General features: G+C 64.4%; 1 protein-coding gene across 4 annotated transcripts in view; it reads left to right on the forward strand.

Moving 5' to 3' along the window:
• The window catches only part of MAD1L1 (mitotic arrest deficient 1 like 1), a 151,432-nt gene that overhangs the window by 114,209 nt on the left and 13,836 nt on the right, over nucleotides 1–23,387 (forward strand). For all 4 annotated transcript variants that reach the window (XM_090288696.1, XM_090288693.1, XM_090288695.1 and 1 more), the window contains 2 exons: nucleotides 5,608–5,698; nucleotides 14,867–15,071. In XM_090288696.1, coding sequence (XP_090144822.1) covers nucleotides 5,608–5,698; nucleotides 14,867–15,071 — 296 coding nt within the window. The remainder of the gene's footprint in view (nucleotides 1–5,607; nucleotides 5,699–14,866; nucleotides 15,072–23,387) is intronic.

Raw genomic sequence — 23,387 nt, forward strand, 5'->3', positions numbered from 1 at the left:
ACTGCTGACCCTGAAGTGAGGCTTTTGGGGCCAAGGCGGGTGCTGAAGACCTGCTGCCAGCTCTCCTCGGGCCCTGAGCTGTGCCAGCCTCCAGGATCTCTGGGTACAGGGTGAGCACAGCTGAGCAGTTCCGGGCACCCCAGGGCCATTCCTGCTCGAGCCTGTGCATCAGGCCGGCACGGGTGCCCCATTCCCACCTCAGGAGCCGCTCCTGGGGCTCAGGGGAGCCAACCTGGGACCCACTGAGCAGGTGGGGACCCTTGTCCCGGGAGAGACAGCATGGAGCCCAGGCGTGGGGGTCGCTGGCTTGCCCGTGGCCGAGCAGCCAGGCCGTGTCCCCTTCTCCTGAGGCTGTGTGCTCATCACCAGAGACCCTCGTGTGCTGTGTGCTGCGGCCCTCAGTGACGCCTAGTAGGTGCCATGCTGGCGTCCTCTGCACACAGCCCTCGCCATCCTTACCTGAGCATGGCTGGACCTACCTGACACAGCTGTTGTTGGGGTCCCCCCAGCTCCCACCACTGCGTATGTGCTCCTCGCTTGTTCAGCTGTTGCCTGCTGAGAGACTGCGCGTGGGCTGCATGTGCTCAGGGCCGAGCGTGGGGCTGAGATGACACACAGACATGAGCCGTTTTCTGTGTCATGGACTTGATGGTTTAGAGGGGACTTGTGGGGACACGTGGCAGGCCTGCTATGCGAACCCCATCTGTGGGCTCTGGCCTGGTGTGCTGTGTGCGTGGGAGAGGCCACGGGGGTGGGGTTGGGGGCGGTGTGTGAGGACCTGAGGGCGGAAGGGGCAGCAGGCGTGGGCAAGGGCCAGACCCTGGGGGCCGGGAAGATGGTGGCCTGGTGCTAGGAGCTGTGGGACAGCATCACTGTGTCAGAGCAGGAGGGACAGGGTCTCGCTTGTAGCTGGAAAGCAGGCAGATGGGGAGCTTGGCAAGGGGCTGCTGCTTGTCCGGCCATTCCTGCAGTGATGAAGGATGTGCCGTCCTGCACCTGGGTTTCCGGAAGCAGCCCTGGGCGAGCGGGTGGGCTGGAGGGCAGCGGAGGGAGGTGGCGCCTGAGCAGGATGGGAGAGGGCTGGAGGGCAGCGGCCTGGGCTCCCCAGAGGAGCTTTTGCCAGGGGCTCGGGGAAGGACCGGGGGCAGGGCGGGGTCGTGAGCGCCCTGTTAGTGGGCACTGGAGTGTTGGCCCCTTGTCCCTCGAGCCACAGTTGTTAGGTGGCAGGCGGAGGGCGGACGAGACGCGGGCCCCGGCCTTCAGTTCCCCCCGACCCGCGTGGCGGGCATGGTTCCCAGCTCCCCTCCCAAGCCTCAGCCTGGGAGCCCCGGTCCTGGTGCTGCCCACGGTTCTCCGTGCTCACACACAGACCCGTCTATGTGGCCATGAGCGTGGCCAGGCGTGTGCCCGACTCGTGTGGGCTGGCACACTTTCGATTTGGTCACCATTGCTTATTTTGTAAAATCTAAGATAAAGGCTTTATTGGCACCTTCACACCAAGACCAAATCCCCTTGTCCCACTGCCGGGCTGGAGAGCCTGCTGCGGAGGGCGGGCTGGCGGCTGACCACAGGGTCGGCGCTGTGCGTGCTGTGCCCAGGGAGGCATGTGCCCCCCCCATGCCAGCTGCCCTTGCGGGGCTGGAGCAGGGTCTGACCGCGCACGCCCGCTGCCCCTGTGGGGTCCCCTCAGCCCTGGCAGCAGGCTGAGGACAGGCTGTCGGACAGACTCACCTATCAGGCAGGCTCTGGGGGCCCCTGCACAGTGACAGGACCCTGGGCCGGGCAGCGTGCGCAGGTGGCCCTCCTCCCCGGCCAGGGCTCACCCCCGGCTCCCCACACGCGCCTCCACATCTGTCTCGTCTGCAGAGCTGCCTGGTGCCTGTCCCTCCCAGTGCCTGTCACACGCACGCCACTCCTCCAAACCCGACCGCGTCTGTCCCTCCGTCACACTGCCCGCCCGGCCCCCGGGCACCTTTGGGAAAGGCCCAGAGGTGTCCTTGTGTCCCCAGCACCCTCGAGGCTGTCGAGGGCTGTGTGCTGTGTGGCCTCCCTGGGAGACGACATGGGCCATAGAGGCACCCTTCTCATCTTGGGGGTCGGGTAGGGGGAGGAGCAAGACCCCACCCTGAGGAGGGATACCCCCCACCCCCTGAAAGCCCAGCCCTGCCCCCCACAGCCCTGGGCCATCCTGGGTGGAAGAGGGGCTTTAGAGACCGGTGCCCTCCCTCTCTGTCCCCTCCCTCCCCCGTTAGGCACGATGGGCTGCAGCCGGCACAGGGGGCGGGCACAGAGGGGGGGCGGGCACGGTGTGTGGGGGTCCAAGCGCCCTTCTTCCCGGAGGACACAGGCCCTGCCTTGTCCCTCACATGCGTGCTCATGGGTGCACTGTGTAGAAACTGTGTTACATGTGCAGCTCATTAAGTGCACCGATACAGCCGTGTGCGTGTGCAGAATTACGAAGCGTCGCTCCTCTGAGGACGCCAGGGAGAGTCGGCGAACGTCCGAGTGGCAGTGGCTGAAGGGCCTCTCGGCTGGAGCAGATCCGGGCTCTTCCTCGTCTGCGGCCGTAAGCAGCTTGAGCAGACACCGCGGGTCGCCTGTGGATTTAGCAAGCGGGCCGCACGCCCCGGCGCCTACGTGGCCCCGGCCTCTCCGGCCATATGGAGCCCCTGCCTCAGGGTTTGGGACCTTCTCTGCCAGGGGACTGAGGTCCCACCCACACCCTTGCCAGACTGCAAGGTGCTGGGCTCTTACTGTTCTGTGAAGTACCCTAATATTGAATAAGCACCTGTTAAACACCCCTGCTTTCTAGAAATCTACTGTGAGTCTGCGCTTCCAGGGTGGTTGGCTCACCTGAGATTTGGGCACCACTGGGCGGAGAAGGGCCTGCACACCCCCCGCCCAGCCCAGCCCTCCGCGTGGCCCCCGCCTGCCTGCATCTCAGCCCGGCTGCTGCCTGGTCCCGGCTGATGTGCAGCGCTCCGGGCCTGAGGGCTCTGTCCAGGGGGCGCTGGCCGCAAGCTCCTGACCAGCACCGATGTCTCAGGTGTGACGGGGAGGGGTCCCGGCCTCATGGCGCCCTGCCAGCAGCTCTGCCCGAGAACAGGTGCTGCCTGCCAGAAGGTTCACAGTGTAAGTTCGGAGACTGCAGGGCGTGGCAGAAATCTCTTCCCGTCGCCACTGAAGGCGAGGAGGGTCCGAGGGTAGAGCCGCCCGACGAGGGTGCGGGAGCAGGTGCTGTGAATCTGCTTCGCAGGCAGTTTTACGGGTCCTCCAGCCCCAAGGGAAACAGTGATGACCCTCAGCAAGAAGACACGAAGAAGGCTTTTTAGAGGACCGAGCGCGAAGTGTGGACCTGGACAGCACAGCGAGCGAGAGAGGATCGCCCTGGCTCGTAGGTTGGAGGGGAGACGGGGACAAACCCCGGAACAGTTTCGGGGTGGGTGTCACGGCCGCAGACACAGGACGCTCATCTGATTGGGGTCCTGGGAGGGAGGGAAATTGGGGCTGGAAAATTTTCTGAAGATGCAGTAACTGGAAATTTCCCAAATCTGGTGGTAAACCTATGGGTTTCAGAAGCTGAGAGAACCCCATGTTGTCAAAAACCAAAGAAGTTCACACTGCGACACCTGCTAATTCATCTTCTGAAAGTTAAAGACAAAGACAAAATCTTGAAAGGAGCAAGGGAGAAACACCGTTTTATCTGCAGGGAACTCCAATCTGAGTGACAGCGAATTTCTCATCTGGAACCGCAGAAGCTGGAATGAAACACACAACATCTTTCAAGTTCTGAGAGGAGAGAATTGTCAGCCAGCGAACACGCCCTTCGGGGCTGAAGAGCCATCAGGACATTGTCAGACAAAGTAAAACTAAGACGGTGTCACTCCCTGCCAGGCCTGCCCAGAGCCCACGGCCGAGGAAGCTTCCCCAGGGCGGGGGGCTCGGCATTTCCCAAAGGAAGAAGCCTGGGCTGGGTCCCCCCAGGACCATGGGGCCAGGCTGTGCACCGCACATTCGTCGGGGGGGCCCTGGGAGGCCCCGCGATGGTGGCCCGTAGCACAGAGGAAGCAGGAGCGCCAGCTCTAAGTTTAAAGTGTGTTGGGGGTGCTCCTGCGGGACCAGCACGCGGTCGGGCAGCACGGGTGGCCGCTGTGCCGTCGCCCGCCTGTGAGAGGGTGGGCGCCTGTGTTCTCAGCCAGGACGGGTGCAGCTGGAGCGGGGTCCCTGGGCTGCGCGACCCGCTGAGGGCTCGGGTGTCAGGTGCGCCCGCATCTGTCCTCACCAGCTCTGGGCACAGTGGCTGTGTCGCGGCCCCTCCACACTCCAGTTCCCACGGAGGCTTCCAGGGTCTGCGCTGGAAACACAGAGCAGCCTTTCCAATGAAGGGACAGACACGGACTCCAACAGGGACAGTGTGGGGACAGCAGAGCTCTCGGGGCGCAGTCAGGGCCCCCCCGGGGAGGCCAGCAGGACAGGGTGTGGGTCTGGGACCAGGGAGCAGTCAGCTTGGAAGGTGGCGTCCTGGGCCGCCGGCTCCTTTTCCAGCTGTGCCTCCGGTTCCCCCGCTGTCCCCCCCACCGGCACCCGGGCCACCACCTTCAAGTGGCGCAGCAGAGGCGTCGCCTTCTCTCAGGGGCGTCCGGGGGGGGGGGGTCATTACCGATGCGCGAGGCCAGATAACAGCTCCGCCCTTCTGACTGATCTCTACACGCTCACACTCACATGTGCACAGACGCACTACCATGCACTGACACCGGGGCACACTTGTGCACACACATGTGCATGCAACTCTCGCACACGTGCACACAGACATGCAGATGTGTGCCACACTCTCATTTAGTCATTTTCTCTCCCTCTCCCTCGATGGGTAGCTATTTGCCTGAAAAGGAGGACAAGCAAAAAAGTCCCCGTTTTAAAATGCACAAACGAGTTATTTGTGTGGGTTTGTTCTCTGACAGCCAGGATGGATTATACCATTTTATTAATACGTCCACAGCTACATACAGATGCTTATTTGAATTTAGCCCTCGAGGACATTTGCTGATGAGCCTTCAGAATCGAAATACTGTTTTCAAAAGGGCCTCACAGGCTTCCCATCCAGCCTGTCCCTCAGAGGCACAAGCCTTCCTGCAGGAGGTGGCTGCCAGAGGCGGTCCCTGCCCCACACTCACAGTGATGCCTGCCTGGGCTGCTGGGGGAGGGGCTCCCACCCCCCAGAGCCTGCCCTGCTCCACAGCCCCTGGGCACCCTTGCCCCGGCTCCATCGCTGCTGGAGACTCAGTTGTCAGTGTCCTCAGCTGGGTGCAGCCACATCTCTCACGTAGCCCCTACCTGCCCGCCTCTGCTGAAGGGGGGTCGGTGAGGACTCCCCTGACCCCAACCCCCATCAGGGCTGCCCCGTCTGAGCAGATGCCATTGGCTGCAGGCTGCAGCCCTCTGCTCAGGTGTTTCTAGTGCTGGAAATGTCCTCCATCAGTTTCACGTGTGTGCATTTGGAAACAGAGCTTAAGGCCTCATGCGTGGCCTTCCCCTTCCCCTCTTCACCCGAGGACAGGACGGCCCCTGCAGCTGCAGCGGGTGCCTTGCCACAGTCCTCTCTGCTTGCAGGTTGAAGATTGAGGAGCTGGAAAGGGAGCGGAGTTGCCTAGAGGAGGACAAGAAGCAGCTGGAGGCGCAGCTGGAGCGACTCACCCTGCTGGTGAGTGTGGGCACCAGCGTGCCGGCCCCTCCCGGCTCCCCGCGCGCACAGGTCTGCAGCTCCTGCGCCCACCGCCGGGCCCACACCCGTGCGCTCCTGGGCGGCTTGGGGTTTGTGTCCCAGCCCATCCCCCGCAGCTTCGGCCGTGGCGTCGGACTGCTGCTCGCGCTGTTTCCCTCCCCTTGGTGTTATGTTTTGTCCACCTGCCTCAAGTGTTCCACGCTAGGGAACCCGCAGGGTTGTGATCACCCAGGTTTTGGACAGGCCATTGATTTTTATCTTGACACCCATTAGGGGTAAATCAAATCTCGTTTTTATTACCAGTTCCTGGAGACGGGGAAGTGACAGCTCTGATAAAGCAGGGCTCAGTGAGCCGCGGCCGGACTGTGCTCAGCTCCGGACCTGTCATCTCGTACCGTTTAATTGGGCCGAAGTCCTCAGCTGGGAGGGCTGGGCTGCTGACAGGTGCATCCCCGGCCGCCCGCCCGCCAGCCCCTCATCAGCAGTGCCGTGTCAGGCGGGGTTGGTGATGTTTTTCTGGCCCTTTAGCTGAGTGCAGCCTGAGACCATGGCTGATGGCTTCCCAGGCTTCCCGTGGTCGGGCGTTGGTGAGCGTGGCTAGAATCGTTCTCACCTGCTTCTGGATGCGGGCGGGCGCCCACCAGCCCCCAGTAGTGCATGGCAGACAGGGACGGAGGCGGAGACCCGGAGGGGATGACCCGCTGTTCTGGCTGTGGCAGAAAGGACAGGGAGAACCCATGTCTGGCTCAGGGAGCCGCTGCCGGCGAGGGGCTTGTGGAGGAAAGGCTCCACGGGGGGTCTGGCACCGAGGCCGTGGGTGTCGGCTGGAGCCTGGCGCTGCCCCTTGGCCGGCTGGTCTCAGGCATGCAGGGCTCTGCCCTCTGATCCTCCAGTGTGTCCTTGATAAAACCGGGGATAATGATGCCCACCCAGGGCTGTGGGGCAGATGGGCTGCATCTGCCCGCCACCCCGGGCACACAGTCGCTGTTCAGTGAACGCTAACGTCCGTCTGTTGCCACTTCTGCTCTCTGTCATGGGTACAAAGACTCACCCTCTCCTCTGTCCCTGGGCCTCGGAAGCAGCAGGATGGCATGTTGCGCCCTCCAGGTTGCCTGGCCACAGCTCTGCAGTGGGCTGAGCCCGGGCTCGCTCCATGCAGGCTGCTGAGCCCGAGTGGAGAGGGCCCAGGGCCACCGCGGCTATCTCGCCGGGCATGCGCGTGCGGCCACCGTGCTTGGGGGGTGCTTGGTAAGTGCCCTCCCCTCGCCGCCCCCCGCACGAGCGTCTTCACGTGGGGCCGATCCCAGGAGGAGGGTTGAGGTCAGCTGCGGGTTGCCATGATTGGGAGTATGTGCTCGTAGGGGGCCCTCATCTCGTGATGAGTGTCCAGCTGGGTCGGGAGGAAGCCTCTCCCACGAGGGCTGGAGCTGGCTGTGCTCATGCTGCGTGCGCCTGGGCCGGGCACCGGGCCTCGGCGGCTCCTGGGAGCATGGCCTCTGCACGTCTCCTGTGACTGCAGGAGATAGGGTCCCCCAGCCATTAGGGAGACAGCATGGGGCCCCCAGTTGGAGATGGGGGCAGGCCCACAGCTGGCCAACACAGGAGCGACTCACTCAGACTCAGCTTTTTAAGAGGCAGGATGGAATGTGAGCCTGTTCTCAGGAGGACAACTTGCGCGCACGTCCTGGAGCTATGGGTCCGGGGACAGGACCTCGGGGTCTCAGTGTGGCTACAGGCGTTGGACTCCGGGAAGCAGACTGTCTGAGTGAACTCATGGAGACAGTGGGAGATGCATCCCTCATGCCTCAGGCAGGGCCCCCCATCCCGCAGCCCCCACCCTGCCCAGCCTTGCCCAGCGGTCCTGTCCTCTGGGGCCAGGTGTCTCCGGGCCAAGGGGCTTGGAGAATAACTGCCTGGGCTACCCCACCTCCCTCCCCACAGGCCTCAGTTTCCCTAAAAAGTGGCAGCAGTGGGGAGGGCACTCAGTCCTGTGTTCCGACAGCCGCGCTGACCCTGGCAGGTGGGCCCTGGGCATGGTGGCGGCTCTGCCCTCCCACTGGGGCCCGGGGCGCTGTCTGCCCCCCTGGACACAGCTGAAACCCCGCCCTGCGGGCCATCCTAGGAGAGCACAGGGGACAGCTCCTGACACTGGCAGTTTTCCACATTTGTGTTTCCTCTGGGCCATGCCCGGGGACTCTCAGGCCACAAGCCCTGGAGCCCCTGAGGTGCGCACTCCCAAGGGCCGGACACACGTGCCTCTGGGCCTGGGGGGCACGTGTTCAGCGAGCAGCCGGACTGGCTGGGCTTCACCTCCAGCGGGTGAGGTGCGCCCGGCCTGCTGCGCGCAGGCGCAGTGCCTGTCCCGGTCGCTGATGATGGAGCCCACCGGGCGTTCCCCAGCAACTCGTGCACAGGCTCAAACGGCAGCAAGTTGGGAGATGTCACATGAACACCCCTGGGCCCCACACCCGGTCCTGTCCCAGACTTCACTGTGGCTGCTTCGCAACAAGCTTGCCCGCCCCCCTCCTATCCACTCATGTTAAGTTTTTTGATGCATTTTAAAGCAAATTGCAAACATCTGTACCCTTCCCTCTAAATGCTTCAGCACGTGTGCAATTAAGCAGAATTCATCGCTGGGTTTGAGCCCACGCCCGCTGTCCTCAGCGCTGCCGGTCCTGCTTACGCAGGCAGGTTGGCGGCGGGCGTGGGAGCCCCGCCTGGCAGCTGTCCCCTCAGAGGCCCTGCCGCCCCAGCCGGCCTGCAGCGCGCTCAGGAAGGGGACCAGGCTGCAGCCAGTGACATTTTAAATCAATGTAACTTTTTTGGAAATGGAGTGGGTAGAAAATTGCTGGGTTCCCCGTGAGCGGAATGCTCACCGAGCCCGTGGAGACTGTCCCCACTCCTGCCCGTGCGTCACCAGGCAGGCAGTGCTGGATCATCACAGACTCTGGGGTTCTGCCTCCTTCTTGTTCCCGAATGCAGGGGCGGGGAGGCTTCGCTGCTCCTCACACCTCCGTGCCTTCTCCCCATTGATGCTGTGATGCCCCCCAGCCCCCGCTGGTACCCACTGCCCTGGAGACAAACTTGTCAATCCCTGCACACCAGCTCCCTCCCCCACCCACCTGTTCTCAGCTTCCAGGGGCCCTGAGCTCACGGCTGGCCTCGCCTCTGCTTCTCAGAGCCCCTCTGGGCTTGGACTGCCCCCGTGAGTCCTGCAGCTGCTGACCAGGCCCTTGTGCACATCCTGTCCCCAGCAAGGCAGGTGGCTTCTAAGTGATCTACTGCCTGCACTTCTGGAACATTCTCTGGGTGTTGCTTTCCTAGCGTGTCCTTACTGCCCACCCTATAACTCACAGGAAGCCCTGTCTGCAAGTCCTCTGCACCTCATCCTTGTCACCCAGTGCATCGGGCGCTCTTCCCTGTCCGTACATGGGGGCCCAGGAGCCGCTCCCTTGCCTGTGTAGCCAGCTGCCACCAAGGGGCGGCCGTCTCCTCCCCATGACAACACGGGGCCGTGGTGAGTGTCCCCTGTGCAGTGTTCCCCAGGCGTGCGTCTGCACAGGTGACTTGCAGAAGAGGTAGTGGCCTCAGGCCCCTGCAGGCACTGCCAGGTGTCACCAGCACCGACGTGCGTCGCCTGCAGAGCAGGACGGGGCTGCACCAGCACCCGGGGCGCCTGTCCCCCCCGCTGTCTCGCCAGGCACTCTGGTCTCCTGGGGGGAAAGGCCAGTTCAGTGCGCTTTTAGGCTCAGTCCCTCTATTATATGTGAGACTAGGGATCCTTAGGGTGTTTACATCTGTTAATGTCCTTGGTCCATTGTTCAAATAGCTAGTTGGTCCTCCTGTTGTTGATTCCTTGAAGCTCTTTGTATATTAAGGAGTTGAGCTCTTTTGGTTTTAAGTTGTGACTGTATTTTCCCCATTTACCGTTTGTCTTTTGACTTTGCTTGACGTATTCTTTTTTTAAAGGAGAGGTTTGATTTTTACATTTTTACATACACCTTTCTGGAGGAGCAGCTCTCTGTGAGGTGCCCCTGTCCTTACCTGCCTCACATTAAGGGTGTAGAGGGACCCCCCACGGCCTCCCCCGGCTCTCTGGGGCTTTCATGCTGTATGCCCCAGTCCGTGATTGGTCTGGAATTCGTGGCTTTGATGTTTACAATGTGTGCAGCCTCATCTCAGGCTGATTTTTAAAGACCCTTCCCCATCGCCCAGACCACCAACCGAAGCCTGTCCTTTCCTCGTGGGCGTGCAGCGCCCCCGCCCCCACCCCGTGGCACCTGCACGAGACCCCACGTGTCCTGAGTCTGTTCTGTCTTCTCCGTCCTGGGTCGTGCGGCCGGCCGGCCGGTCCTGGGCAGCTCTCGCTGGTGCCTCCCTGTTTCAGGGTGCGATGGGCCTCGCGCACCCCCGTGACTGCACTGTGTTCCCCGGCAGCTCTTGTTTATTTTCACAGGGACTTGGGAATCCACGTGCCCAGCCCCTGCCTCAGTTTTGAATTTTGCTAGATCCTGGGAAGTGTGAAGACGGGAGTCTGAGGCTGCCATAGGGTGCCATGTGCCCGCCCTGTGTTGGGGCCTCTCGTGCCCTGGGCAGCACCGTGTGCACACGTGTCGCACACGTGTCTCTCGCACGTTTCTCATTGCACTCAGGTCTCGGCGGTGCAGCTCATGGGTTCCACTGCCAGCAGCTGCTCTTTGGTCTCGTCGCCTGACGTTCATGCGCAGACGCTGGGTGTGTGGCCGCCCTGTGGGGGCCACACCGGCTTCCCACGGCTCGAGGGTGGCCGTGCCGGACGGCCTGCATCTGCGGGCCGGCGCCCAGCCCAGCGCCCGCTCTCCTGAGAGCTGCATGTAAAACAGGACACTTAATGAAGGAAAAGGCCCGACCGGCCCCCGCGGGGGCGCCGGGCAGCTCATGTTTATTCACAGCCGGTGCGCTGCTGTGCGTTCGCGTGCAGAAATTTCCACAGGCATTGATTTCTTTTGATTTTTTATGAGAAGGATGCCGTGCCCTGAATACTAAGCTGCTCCTCATCTCCTGGGCCCCGGGTCCTGGGTCCCGGCCCAGTGCCAGCGGGCGTCCTCGTCCCCCGCCCCCGGCCTGCCGGGCCAGCCCCTCGTTTGCAGATGAGTCTGCACAGTGTCCCCAAGGGGCCCGCTGAGGGGTGCTCTTGGGGCCTCTCACCTTGGGCCCCCTGGGGCTGGCCCAGCCCTCTCTGCCGCTGGCTGTGCTCAGGACCCGCAGCATTCCGGGCACCGTGGGGGGGGGCTCCCTGTGTGGTCCACGCTGCCCTCCCCTCCCCTGGAGGCTGTCCCCTGCCTCAGCCTGGCATCGCGGACTGTGGCTGTGACTGTTCCCGTTGCCTGCGTGTGGTCTGGCAGGGCGTCTGACACAAACGTCAGGGACACAGCACTGGACAGACCCGAGGTGAAGCGCAGGCGGTCGCTCGGAAGCGCTGCTTTCAGGGAGGGTCCTGCTCCCTGCAGACACACGTGCCCAGGGCCGCGCTGACCTGTCCCACCCCTCCCACAAGGCAGCCCACGTCACAGTGCCACCTGGGTGGGCCCCGCGCTAACTCCGAGCAGAGTGGAGGGCGAGGCAGCCTGGCCCCGGCTCACGGGCTTGTGCTCCATGGGGAGGGCAGGAATGGACGCTTCCTGTGGACACGCAAGTCCACCGGGGTGATACAGGAGGAAGGGGGCAGGCCGTGGGGGTGGACTCGGGGAGCAGCCCTGTGAGGACCGGGAGGAACCATATGCTCCCGTCTCTGCCACCGACTCAGAGGGGCAGGGGACCTCGGCCTTCTCGGTGCCCGGGGCTGTCCACAGCGGGTGCCCGCTGACCCTGCCAGCTCTCGCTGGCTCATGCAGGGTGGGTTGGGGCTGCTGGCTGCTGGCTGCCCTCTGTGGTCGGGACACCCGACAGCCGGGCTGGCCGACCCCAGGCACGTCTGCTCACCTGCCCAGCCTGGGAGGGATGCGTCTCACTTGATTGGTAGGCCCAGTGACATTGTTGTGGAATGACAGGTGAGGGGGTGGGGACAGGAGGACAAGACAGTGGCCTCCATACCTCAGGACAAGCACATGCAGGTGAATGTATGTCACTGCCTCCCCCAACAAACGGACTCCTGAGAGTGCACAGCCCTGGCGGGGCGGAAGCTCAGGGACAGGCCCGGCCTGTGGCCGGAGCAGCAGGTGGGTGAGATGCTTGGATGACTGAGCCAGGGGTCCGTGTGGTCACTGGGGGCCTCTCCCCACACTCACGCACCTCCGCTGTCGTTTCCCCCCCCCCCCCGAGTTTTGCCAAAGCTGCCACCCATTCATTCAGCCCTCCTGTGAGGCCTGTGGGCAGTGCCCCGGCAGCAGTAGGCGGGCCACATGGGCCCAGCATCTGGGGGGCGGGGGCAGGGGCGCAGGACCAGGCCGGCCCCCTGGCAGTTCGAGCTGCCTTCCTTTCCTCCTGCACTGCCACAGCCTCTCAGCAGATCACCTTCTGAAGGACGCGGGGACGTCAGCGGGCCATCGCCACGTCTGTAATTGGCTGCGCTAACTCTCCTGTCTGCTGATGAGAGCTCGAGGCCTGGGGCTTCAATGAGAGCGTGCAGGCCAGCGAGGCAGCCCCGCCTGGCGTGGGAGACGACGGTGGACGGGCTGAGTGACGGGCTCTGCTCGCGCTTCCCTGTCCCGCTTCCCACCTCCACAGGCCATTGCCTGGGCTCAGCGGCCCACAGCGCAGCTTGTAGTTGGCAGAGCCAGGCCAGTTCAGGCTGCAGGGTCCCCTGCGTCTGCCCTGCGGGTCTGAGCAGAAACCACCTAGCTGTTTTTGCTGACCCTCCCAAGGCAGAGGCGCACCTGCTGGCGGCCTGGGCCACTCCGCCGCCGCTGGGGCTGTCTGAGGCTTCGGGTGCACCGGGTGGATGTGGTGTCCAGGGGGGCAGAGGAAGGCACTCGTGTTCTCTGCACCCACGTTCCTGTGGCAGAAAGGTGCCGGGCAGGGGCAGGAGGTGGTCCTGGCCGGTGCTCACAGCCGCAGAGCAGGGAGCGTCCCCTCTGCGAGCCCACTAAGCGCCCAGCACTGTAGGCAGGCACACTCACTGCAGCCTGTGAGGTGCACAGGGCACGAGGCCAGCCCCTGAGGGACCCACCCAAGGCCACGCAGGGCGCTGGGCCTGTGCAGAAGCGGGTCCTGGGCTGGGCGGGCGTGGCAGGGGCCTGGGAGGGCTCCACGGCCCCGTCTAGGAGGTCCAGTCTGCCTGCCCAGGCCTGCCAGCCCAGAGCGCCTGCTGTCCCACCCCACCCCCTCGCCTCCTAGCTGGGCTCCTGGAGATATTGATTCAGGTTGAGGCTGGGCGACTTATAAATATGCATGAGGACGGGTGGTTATTTAACTGCGCTTTTTAATTCTCCTCCCGTCTTCTGCCTCTCTGCAGCCTCAGCATGCGTAGCGGCCCAGGGCGCAGCCAGGGGCTGAGGCTCCCTCGCCTGGCCCCGGGGTGGCCGTGGCCCCTCAGCAGCAGGTCCAGTCACAGGCCAGGCAGGGGACTCTTGGGAGGGGGCGGGGGTTGCTGTCCTCCATCCACGTGTTTTGAGCGCAGGGCCCGAGAACTCTGTAAAGACCAGTTCACCAGCCTCCATCTTGTGCAGGTGGGGAACTAAGGCTCAGGGACCACAGGAGGCTTCAGGGCCACCGGCAAGTTAGAGGCAGGACAAGGACAGCGGGTGCCGCCCACTCCCCACCCGTGTGCCCACAGACTGGGGACTCTCACCCACAGTCCTGGACGCAGAGAGTCGCCGCCATCCACCTGGGCTTGCACAGAACGTGAGCGAAGAAAGAAACCCACGCTCGGGGGGGCAGCGAGCCTCTGCACAGGCCCGCGGGGGTCCCTCCCGGCCTGCCCTGCCCCGCCCCAGGCGTCTGGTGGTTTCAGGGGAGCCTCTTGCCCTTTCTGGACTTCAGGCAACACCCCCACTGCCGTCTCCCCAGAATCATGGCTGACGCTCCCTGAGCCCCATGTCTGGCGCCAGGGCTTCTGTGCCACGCGCCCGCCTGGCGGGGTCTTTCGCAGAACTGCGCTCATTAGCAGACGCCAGCTGGCACCCTCTGCAGGGAGACGTTCGTGTTTGGTCAGTCACTGCACCTCCATATCAAAGGGGGTTCAGAACTTTTCCTTCAGAGACTCTCATCAGCCCCTCAGCAGTTTCCTCCGCTGTGGATCAAACAAGGCGACACATTTTCAGCCGCCGATTAGCCATTTCCTCTTTATTCCCCGAAGCTGTCGTCACAGCAGAGCTCAGCAGAGCCACCGTCTCTCCTCCCACCTGCTCGCCCCCCGGGCCCACAGCAGGCGAGCGGCAGCGCTGCGGGCCCTGCTTCTGCCTTGCCACCCAGCCTGCGGGAAGGAGTCCTGGCTCCGTCCACGTCAGTGACTGGCTCTGTGTGCCTGCCCTGCCCTCCAGGGGGGGCAGCAGACTAAATAACGTTTGAAAATGATGTGCGGGCTCCTGTCCACCCCCCACAGCAGGCCACTTCCCTGTGAAGGGCAGCCACACAGCTGTGCTGCCTCCGACGTGAGCGGTCCTTGCAGGAACCCCAGCCCTGTTCTTACCGTGGAGAGTCCTGAAGGCACTGGCCCGGGGACTGTGTGGGAGCCTGGGTCCTCTGCGCTGTGGGACGGGTTGTATCTTTCATCCGCGGGCCCTGCTCTTAAAGACCGTGAGCCAGGCGATGAGAGGCCTGCAGCCAAGGGCGGCCTTGCGGGCCAGCAGGAGCCCCTGTCATGGGACCCTGAGCCAGTGGAGTGTTGAAAGGTGTCCATCGCGGTCTGTTCTGACATTTGGTAGTTAAAACTCAGAGAAGGGGCTCATGTACCAAGGATCTAGTGTTGCGAAGGGGGGTGGGGAGGCCTGGGGCTTGTGGTCTCCCCATTTGTTCCTTGCAGTTCCTGGAGGGATGTAGCGGCACCACGGCTCATGGGAGTGACCACACACATGGCCAGAGGAGGCTGGGGGTCGGGCCAGTGCCGTTTCTACCCCGAGAGGGTCCTGGCTCATGCTCCGCATTTAGGCGTCGAAAGCGCCCCTGCTCCTGAGCGCCTGCTTCCCCCGTCCTGACGCTGAGCTGCCCCCCTGCCCTGTGCTCCTGCAGGGTGACTACGACCAGAGCAAGACCAAGGTGCTGCACATGAGCGTGAACCCGGCCAGCGAGGCGCGGCAGGGCCTCCGCCAGGACCAGGCCCAGCTGCGGGAGGAGTGCGAGCGGCTGCGGAAGCTGGTGAGCGCCCTGGACAGAGGCGGCCCCGTGCCGGCCGACCTGGAGGCCTCGTGTCTGCCCTCGTCCAAGGAGGTGGCAGGTAGGACCCGCTCCGTCCTCAGTGGCCACTGGGGCAACTTGGGCATCCGTCTGACCATCCAGTGCAGGCACCAGGCCACGGGAGGGGCTGGGCAGCAGGTCTGGTGGCCGGGCCTGCAGAGCAGCAGGACATGACTTGGGCCGCAGCGGGGAGGGCACAGGCTGAACGATGTCATCTCAGACCCCAGAACGCGTTAATGCCATCGATTGGCTTCTCTGTGCCCACTGATCCTGGGTGACTCCAGTGCTGCACGGACTCAGGGGCGTCTTTCACGGCCTGAGCCCCTGGCAGAGGCCCCAGCAGCCGCTGCCCACATGCTGCCCCACGCGCTGCGCACTCTGGGTCGGGGGACGAGGTCTGGACACAGCGCTCCTCCCTCCAGGAAAGGGACCACTGGGGTCTGTTCCCTCCAAGCCTCACAGGTGCCAAGTCGCACCCTCAGAACATCACTCAGAACGTGCAGAAGACAGCACGTCCATCAGTGCAAAGGAGGGGGCCCTTGGGGACCCTGTTTTCCCACGGTACCCAGTGTGCCCCATGGGAACCTAGGGCCAGAGGGGCTCCTGCAGCCTCTCTGCTGGAGGGTACCCAGTGTGCTGCCTGCTCGAGGCACAGGGCGGCCTGTGAGGAGGGTCCCGGCAGCTATGCCGCTACAGCGCCCGTGCGGGGACAGCCAGGCCCCTGCAGACAGCCCTGAGCCCCTGGAGGGGCGGGGGCCGTGCCTGCCGTGGGCGCAGGGCGCGGGTGCTCGTGTGGCAGGACCCCTCCTCCAGCCACTGGAGCCTCTGCAGGCGCCACCCCAGCCACATCTCCAGCATGGGGACTTGCCCACCTTTCTCCCTCCCCAGCCTTTCTCTCTGCTGCTTTGTAGACAGGGTGGTAGAGAGCCTGTAGCCAGGCCAGGACTGTCTGTGGGGGAGACTGGCAGCGCGGTGGGGGAGATCAGGCTGCCTCGGCGCCCTGACAGCCGGCATAGGAAGCCCTGCTGGCGTCGGCCGGTCTGCGGGGTCTGCGCTCTCTCCGTCCAGCCACTGGCCTCTGCCTGCCCCCTCCACTCGCATGCCTCTCGGGCCCAGCAGAACTGGCATGGTCCAAACAACTCCCAAAGTAGCGAGACGCCACGCACACCTGTCGGAATGACCCAAGTCCCGAGCACCAGCTGCGACGGTCACCTGCCTGAGTTTTAGCCCCTGATTGTTTCCTAGCCACTGTCCTCACGCCGGCCGACGAGCAGAGGCTTTTTGTTCCATTGACGCTTCCCTCTGCGCTCAGTGCTCTGCCTGCCCTGAGAAAGCCATGCTCACCCGTGTCCTGGGTCTTCCCCAAAAGCCCTTACCTGGGGCCCCGCGCCGCGTGGCTCAGTCTGTAGATGTGGCAGAGAAGGTGTGCACGCATCTCCAGCTGGATGCTCGCTGCTTCCATGCCAGGTTGCTGAAGGCTCTCCCTGTTGAATCGCTTTGCTGGTTTTTGAAAATCAGTTGATAGTGCAGGTTTAGGTGCAGACTCTGTCCCCTGGGGCCTGGAGTCCTGCAGCCTCGCTGTTCAGCCCACACTGTCCCTGCCCCCGCGGACGGCTGTCCCTGTCCCACTCCCTGTCCTCCCTGGCACTGACCGCCTTCTAGAGGACCACCACCTGTCTGGTTGTGTTTGTGGAAAGGCAGCTTCCGCTGGGACTGAGACTCTGATCTGTTTGTCACTGTCCTCCAGGCCTAGGCAATGCAGCACGCAGTCCACTGGACAGAGAGGGGCTGGGGGCCTCACTGCAGTTTGTCCTTGATGCTGACATGCTTACACCCCAGAGAGTGTCCCCAAAGTGGGCTCCCTGCCCAGCTCCAGCAGGTGGGCTGTGTCCCTTCAGTTTATTCACTCTTCCCTAGCGCACCCTCCGAGGAAGCTGGTTCCCAGCCCCCGAGCGCCTCCCGGCCCCGCCTTGGCCTTCGTCTCCCAGGCCCTTCTCTCACCTCTGTGGCTTGGGCTGCTCTCTGTTCCCAGTGGCAGGGGGCAGGAGCCTTCCTGAGAATGTGATGTCACATCAGCGCCTGCCTGTCACCCCGGGACTCTCCCACTCCGTAACCTGCTGGGCTGTAATTGCTGGTGTCTTTTCAGATCGTTTCGTGCAGGGTGACGGGCTGTCTGTGGAGGGAGCCGTCAGTCACAGAGACGCCTCTCTTGGAAAGCCGGCCTCAAGCTCACCCAGGCAGCGCCCGCCAGGCAGCCTGGCAGTGGGCATGCACCGCCCCTCTGCACGTCACTCCAGGGCACACGTCTCTCCAGGCTCAAAACAGGCCACTTCCTGCCCCACGGGGGGTGCAGGCTCACAGTGCAGACTGTGGCCCAGGGACCTGCAGCCTCAGGCATCCCCGTGGGCGGCAGACGGCTCTGGCGAGTGGACGGTGGGTTCACCTGTCACTGGAGCCAGCAGCTGGGGATGGTGGTGCCCACTGTGCCCTGAGTGCTGTGTGGGGAGCGGGTCTCAGCAGACTGGCCATGTCCCCCTCCGCACTGCCAGCCGCTTCGGCCCCTCCCTGAGTTTGGGTTAGGGTGGGGAGGCACCCTCAGAGGAGCCCAGCAGGGCGCCTGTGTGCGGTGCCTGGGGACCTCAGGCCAGCCAGGGCCCGGCTCAGACCACAGTCAGAGGCCTGCAGGGCTGCCTCCCGTAGCCACTGATAAAATGGCATAAATATTTGATGCCTAATTATTAAATATTTTAAAGTGTAAAACTGAAATAGTTTAGGAGTTACAGGGCATGAATAATTCAGCCCTGGGAGTGTGGAAGCATGGCCCAGCCTGGGCCCCGAGCAGAGCCCGCAGCCCCGCCGCCGGCCTGGAGGCCCAGAGCACGCTGACCGCAGGGTGCACAGCCAGGCGGGCCCCGGCCGCCGCTGCGAGCCTCACGTTCCACGCACCTGGTGCTTCATCCGGGGTCAGGCCGGGCGGGACGGGAGGTCTGTGCAGCCAACATGCAGCTGCCCCGGTGAGCCCGAGCAGAGGCGGGTCCCCCTGGGGCTTCGTCGGGCCGCAGGGACCACTCAGGACGCGCTGACGTCATGCCCCCAGCGCCCTTCGGGTGCGAGGGCCACATTTTGCCTCCCCCTCTCTTCTCCAGACCAGCGCCTCACCTTGAGCAGCTCCTGTGCGGCCTGGCTCTCCAACTCATGGCTGGAATTGTCCCCACGGTGTGTCTTTCCTCCAGAACTTCCAGACACCGGTCATGCATTCCCGCCACCTGTCACAGGCAGCTTGACCCCCACCCTGCCTGCCGCCGTCAGGGCCATTGGTAGCAGGGCCAGTGCCGTCCTCCCACAGCTCGGCCAGCGGCCTGGTGCCATCTCCAGGTGTCATCCCTGCCTTGTCCCTCACCCATGGCCAGTCCCAGGGTCAGTTCCCGTCTTGCCTTCTGGACCTCAGGAAGCCCCCAAGGGTGGTCCGTCCCCTGCTGGCTTTGCTTTGGAAACTCAGCTCCCACTGCCGAGAGGCGACTGTCTCAGTCTGGGCCACGCTGTCGCCCGGGCCCTCATGGCCCCGCCTCCGGGCCCTGTGTCTGGCACTCGGCCTCCTACGGGCGCTGAGAAGAGGCAGGTGAGCGTCATGCCCATGGTGGCCGCCGCGCCGCTGTGGACGGTGTGAACCTCTGGGATGGCCAGCCCGCATCGCTGCCCGAGGACCCTTGCAGGCCGCAGAGGCAGGGGTGTAGAGACGAGAGGGCATGCCGAGGGCCGGGTCAGAGGCACACAGGTGGCCTTCCTGTCCTGGAGCAGAGCTGGGAGCTGCTTGTCCAGCCTCTCGGAAAACTGGAAAAGGCACCTGCCCTGTGGGGGCAGCTGAGACCCCTGCTTCCTGCAGCCCCCTCCTTGCCGGTCAGCTGCTGCCCTCTGAGTGCTGTGCACCCGGTTTAGAAACAGCGCCTGACTCTGCTGGGCTCAGGGCCGCTGCCTCTAATGGCGACATATTTGTCCTCCTTGTTTTTTTAAGCCCAAAGTACCTCAGCAATGGTTAAGTGTTTTCTTATTCCCTTTTCGGAAAGAAAAATGGCTCTGTCCTGAGTCCCCAAAGGCAAATTTCAAAAGCTACTTCCAGTTCCTGAACAGAGCTGGTGCGGGGGCCTGGGCGGGTCCGCCGAGGCCTGGTCCCCAGCTGGCAGCCGGGCGGTGGCGCACGGGCAGGCAGGGCGGGCATCGCCTCGCAGGTGACCATGGGCTCAAAGGGCCACGCGACGGCCACTCAGAGGGACAGGCGCAGCCGCTGCTCATGGCACATCTGTTTCAGCAGAGCGAGGCGTGGGCTCCCCCATCCGTGGCACACCCTCGCGCTGGCGCCCTGCTCCGTCGCTCCCCACTGCAGGGGTCCTGCCCTGTCGCCCCAGCTTCCCAGGCCCCCGGCTGTCATGTCCCAGTTCTCACGGGTCGAGCACATCTTGAGTCCACCCCCTGCCGCGTCCCCTGTCCTTCCTGTCCCCTGCGGTCCCCTTGCTCCAATGCGGACTGTGCACCGGGGCCACGTGACAGCACGCACCCCAGATCCACCCCCCACCCCCCAGAGGAGGTGCCCTCTTGTCTCCCTCTGCAGGGTCCCGTGTCCTGGGCCCCTCTGCCAGGCCTGTGGGGGCGGATGGGAAGCCCTCTGGGAGGCCCTGCGAGTAGGACAGGGTCCCTTGTCCACTCTCAGCAGTTCACCTTGACCAAGCGCCCCCTCCAGAGGGAAGCATGCGCCCTGGTAGCTCTGCCGGCCCCACCCTCGGTCTGGTCCTGTGTCTGCCCGGGGCTCCGAGGTCTGGGACGCCCAGCGAGGCCTTGGACTCTGGCTGCCCGCCTCCTGGACCCAGCTCTGCCCTCTGCACTCGGCTCCCAGCTACTGCGCTGGGAAGGGCCGGCTGCCCCACAGGAGGCTCAGCCTGCTCAGCTCCTGCTGTGAGACCCAGTCCTCTGGGCTCGGGCGTGGGTGGGGCCAGCCCTACAGGGAGCTGCTGCGGAGAGGGCCCCGGGAGGGCAGGGGCCCTGGCGCACGGAGCCAGTGAGGGGGCTGGGGGCCTGTCCGTGGTCCAGGACGCAGCCGCCGGACAGGACTGGCCAGCTGTCAGCAGGCGTCCATGCAGGGTCAGTCCCCATGCCCGTCACCCACAGCCCCGCAGGCCACAGTCCAGTGCCGCAGGCCTGGCTTGGGCCCAATGAAAGGGGGCACAGGACAAGACGACCCCCTGCGGCTACGCTCCTAACGGCCGTTGACATTTTTTAAAAGCATTTCACTGCCGTCCAAAGTGCTTCCTCTGAAGGGTTTGTGGGTCGCTGGAACAGAGACCTCCCTGCCCTCGCGCCTGCAGACTGACGTGAAGGAAACAGAGTCGCGCCCTCTCAGTAGAACGGGCACCGCTGGGCTCCACTGCTGGTGAGACCTGTGCTGTGGGCCTGCAGCGACCGGGCTGGCCCGGCCTGGTGCGTCCCGCTCCGTACCGTCCCCTGCCCACCTCCCACGTGCTCTCCCCGCCCTCCAGGATAACACCATTCCCCAGCTTTCAGCTGTGAACCTGATCTCTAGAGACGTGCACGTAAACACCGCTCCATCCTGGCGCCCCTCCCAGAGGGCACACCACTTCTGCCAGCCTGTGGCACACAGTTGGGCTGTTGGTTTATATTTGTCTGTGTCCAGCCCACAGAGCTCTCACCGCTGCCTCTCCAGCCCGGGAGGAGCCAGGTGTCGGGCTACATGGACGATGAGGCTGGAGGTGGCCAGCGGCCTGGGCCATGTCTCCAGCCACAGCAGCCAATGTGGCTCAGGAGCTGGCCTCACTGGTCCTTGACCTCCATGCCGACCCCACCCGCACAGCCTCTGCCTGCCCTCCGCGCCACCACGCCCTCCTTCCCGATGCCCCCTCCCCGGGGACCTGCAGGGAACGGAGCAGAGGGCTGCGGAGGGAGCAGGGTGTGGGGGCTGGCAGGTGAGGTGAGGGCCTTGGCACCTGCCGGAGAGGTGGTTGTGCAGCGTTCCCCAGTCAGTGTGGCTGGAGGGCGGGGCACCAGGGCAGGAAGGGAGGATGGAAAGAGCGAGTCTGGGCCCTCAGGGTGGACCTGCTTGGACTCCCGGAGCCGCTGCGGCCAGGGCTTGGCGTGCACAAATGGAGCTCTCAGCAGACCCGACGGCCACACGTGTGCCCACGTGTGGTCACCAGCAGGGCGGGCAATGAAATGGCTGTGGGTGGGTGCAGAGTGGGCCACCAGGGTGGCTGGCCCTTGGCCCCTGGGCCCCGAGGAAGCCCCGAGACCTCTGGAGAGAGGCTGCGGCCCAGACACAGCCTTTCCGAGGTGGAAGGCCCAGCTCACACCTGATTCAATGTGGCTCGCTCACCCAGGTCCGTGTGTGTGATTGAGCTGCAGGGGTGGCAGAGGGGTCAGAACACTGTGGGGCCTCCTCCCTGACCCCCTTCACTGAGGTGGCCTTGCCCCAAAGCTGCAGCCTCTGGCCTCCCCTGGGTCAGGCATACGGGCCGGGCCCCTTGACCTCCCCCAGGCCATGTCACCGTGAGTGCCTTCCCTCCCATGCCCCTGTCTCTCCCGCCATTGGCACCGTAAGGCCACATGGGCCTGGCCTGATTCCCAGGGCCTGGGGCCTGGCTCCCCAGGAGTGCAAGTGCCACCCCCTCCCCTCCCAGGCGTGACCCGTCGCCCCCCAGCCTGCGCCCGTCCTGCAGGAGGCGTGAGCCCAGAACAGGCAGCACTCAGATGTCTGTGGGCAGCCGGCTGTAACTTCCCCAAGGTCAGGCTGCAGTTATGACCAAAATGTAATTTTCCCCGTTGGACACCTGAGATCCATTCAAGGCCGTGCAGCCTCTGACAGGGTGAAATATCACGTGGAAGCGTGGGCTGTGGACTTTTCCTGCTCAAGGAAAGGTTTTCTCCTGCTGACGGACCATCCTGGGTGGGCTGGCTGCTCTGCTCTGGGTGAGCACTGGGGTCAAAGCTGCCACTTGCCCTCTTGATTTCACAGTCCGACTGCTCGATTAATCAAGGGCTCTGCGCTCATGTCCCCGGCAGAGAGGCTCCCAGCTCCAGCCCGGCGGTGTCCACCAGGGCCATCAGAGCTGGTGATGAGTGGGGGCGGGGGCGGGCTGGGCACACGGCCAGGCGGACAGGCGCCAGAGCAGCCCCTCCGAGTGCCGTGGAGAGGCCGCAGGGCAGTGCCCTGGGACCAGGGCCCCTCGTGCGGAGCCAGCACCAGGCTGCCCGCAGAGTGGCAGGCAGGGCAGGTCTGCGGGGCGTGCTCAGACCCTGGCGTGTCCTGGGGCGTGTGAGAGGCCAGGAGGTGTGGGGGTGTGCCCTGGAGTCGGGCGGCTCTGCTGGGCGGGGGGCCAGTCTCGCGTCCCTGCTTGTCCGTCAGGGCGCCTGCACCACCTTGGCACAGCCCCGTAACGAACTGAGCGCCGCTGGCGGCAGCCGGAGCCTGCACGGCACTGTCTGCCCCGGGGTCTAGCGTGGTCCTTGCAGTGGCCCCTGGCGTGGCTCTGTCTGCAGACTCCACTTAACTGGCTGGCTGGACGAGGGCCGCCATGCCACAGGTCCTGTGGTTCAGCCCAAGGAGCTACGGTCCCTGCCACGGTGGGGACCCTGGGACTCAGCCCACGGGGACCCCAGCTGTCCTGCCAGGGGCAGTGCCAGGCCCTGCAGGGCTCCGCGTCCAGCTCCAGACTGGAGCCCCAGGAAGCACCTGTGTGTAAGGGAGCCAGCCTTGCTGATTTATGGGTGATAAATCGAGGTTTAATTACTGGGAAGGCTCCTTGGGTGAGGATTCCTGCTAATTGCTGTGCGTCCCCCTGATGGCCTTGCCCAGCTGATCTTCCTCGTGCGGCCGGCAGCCGTGGCAGCGCGGCAGGAGGCACAGAGGCCCTGCTGAGGGAGCCTGTGGGAATCTGTGGTCTCTGATGGCTGGCAAGGGAGCCCCCAGGACAGCATGACCCGGAATCTCCAGATGACCTCTGCTCTGCGGGCCCCCCCTCACTGCCTCTCAGTGCCGGCCCCACGGGGCGCTGGCAGCAGGCACTCCTGCAGATGGGGAGCGTTTGTCCATCACCCATGCGGGGCCTCAGGACCCGGACGACAGTGCCCTCCGTCCGTCCATCGGTGCCTCTCCTTCAGGCCCACCTGAGATTGCAGCCCAGGGGGGCCCACGCCCTTCCCCGCCCCCTGCCCCTCACATCCTGACGTGCCCCCCCCCCTTGGTGCCAGCTGAGAGCTGAGCCTTTTGGAGGGACCGGGGCGGGCGTGGTCCGTAGCTCAGCACCTGGCGGTGGCTGGCGCTCAGACGCCATTCTTTCCTCGCTGCTTCTAA

Source organism: Furipterus horrens, unplaced genomic scaffold (assembly GCF_987537825.1).
Source record: "Furipterus horrens unplaced genomic scaffold, mFurHor1.1.pri manual_scaffold_10, whole genome shotgun sequence".
Classification (NCBI taxonomy): Eukaryota; Metazoa; Chordata; class Mammalia; order Chiroptera; family Furipteridae; genus Furipterus; species Furipterus horrens.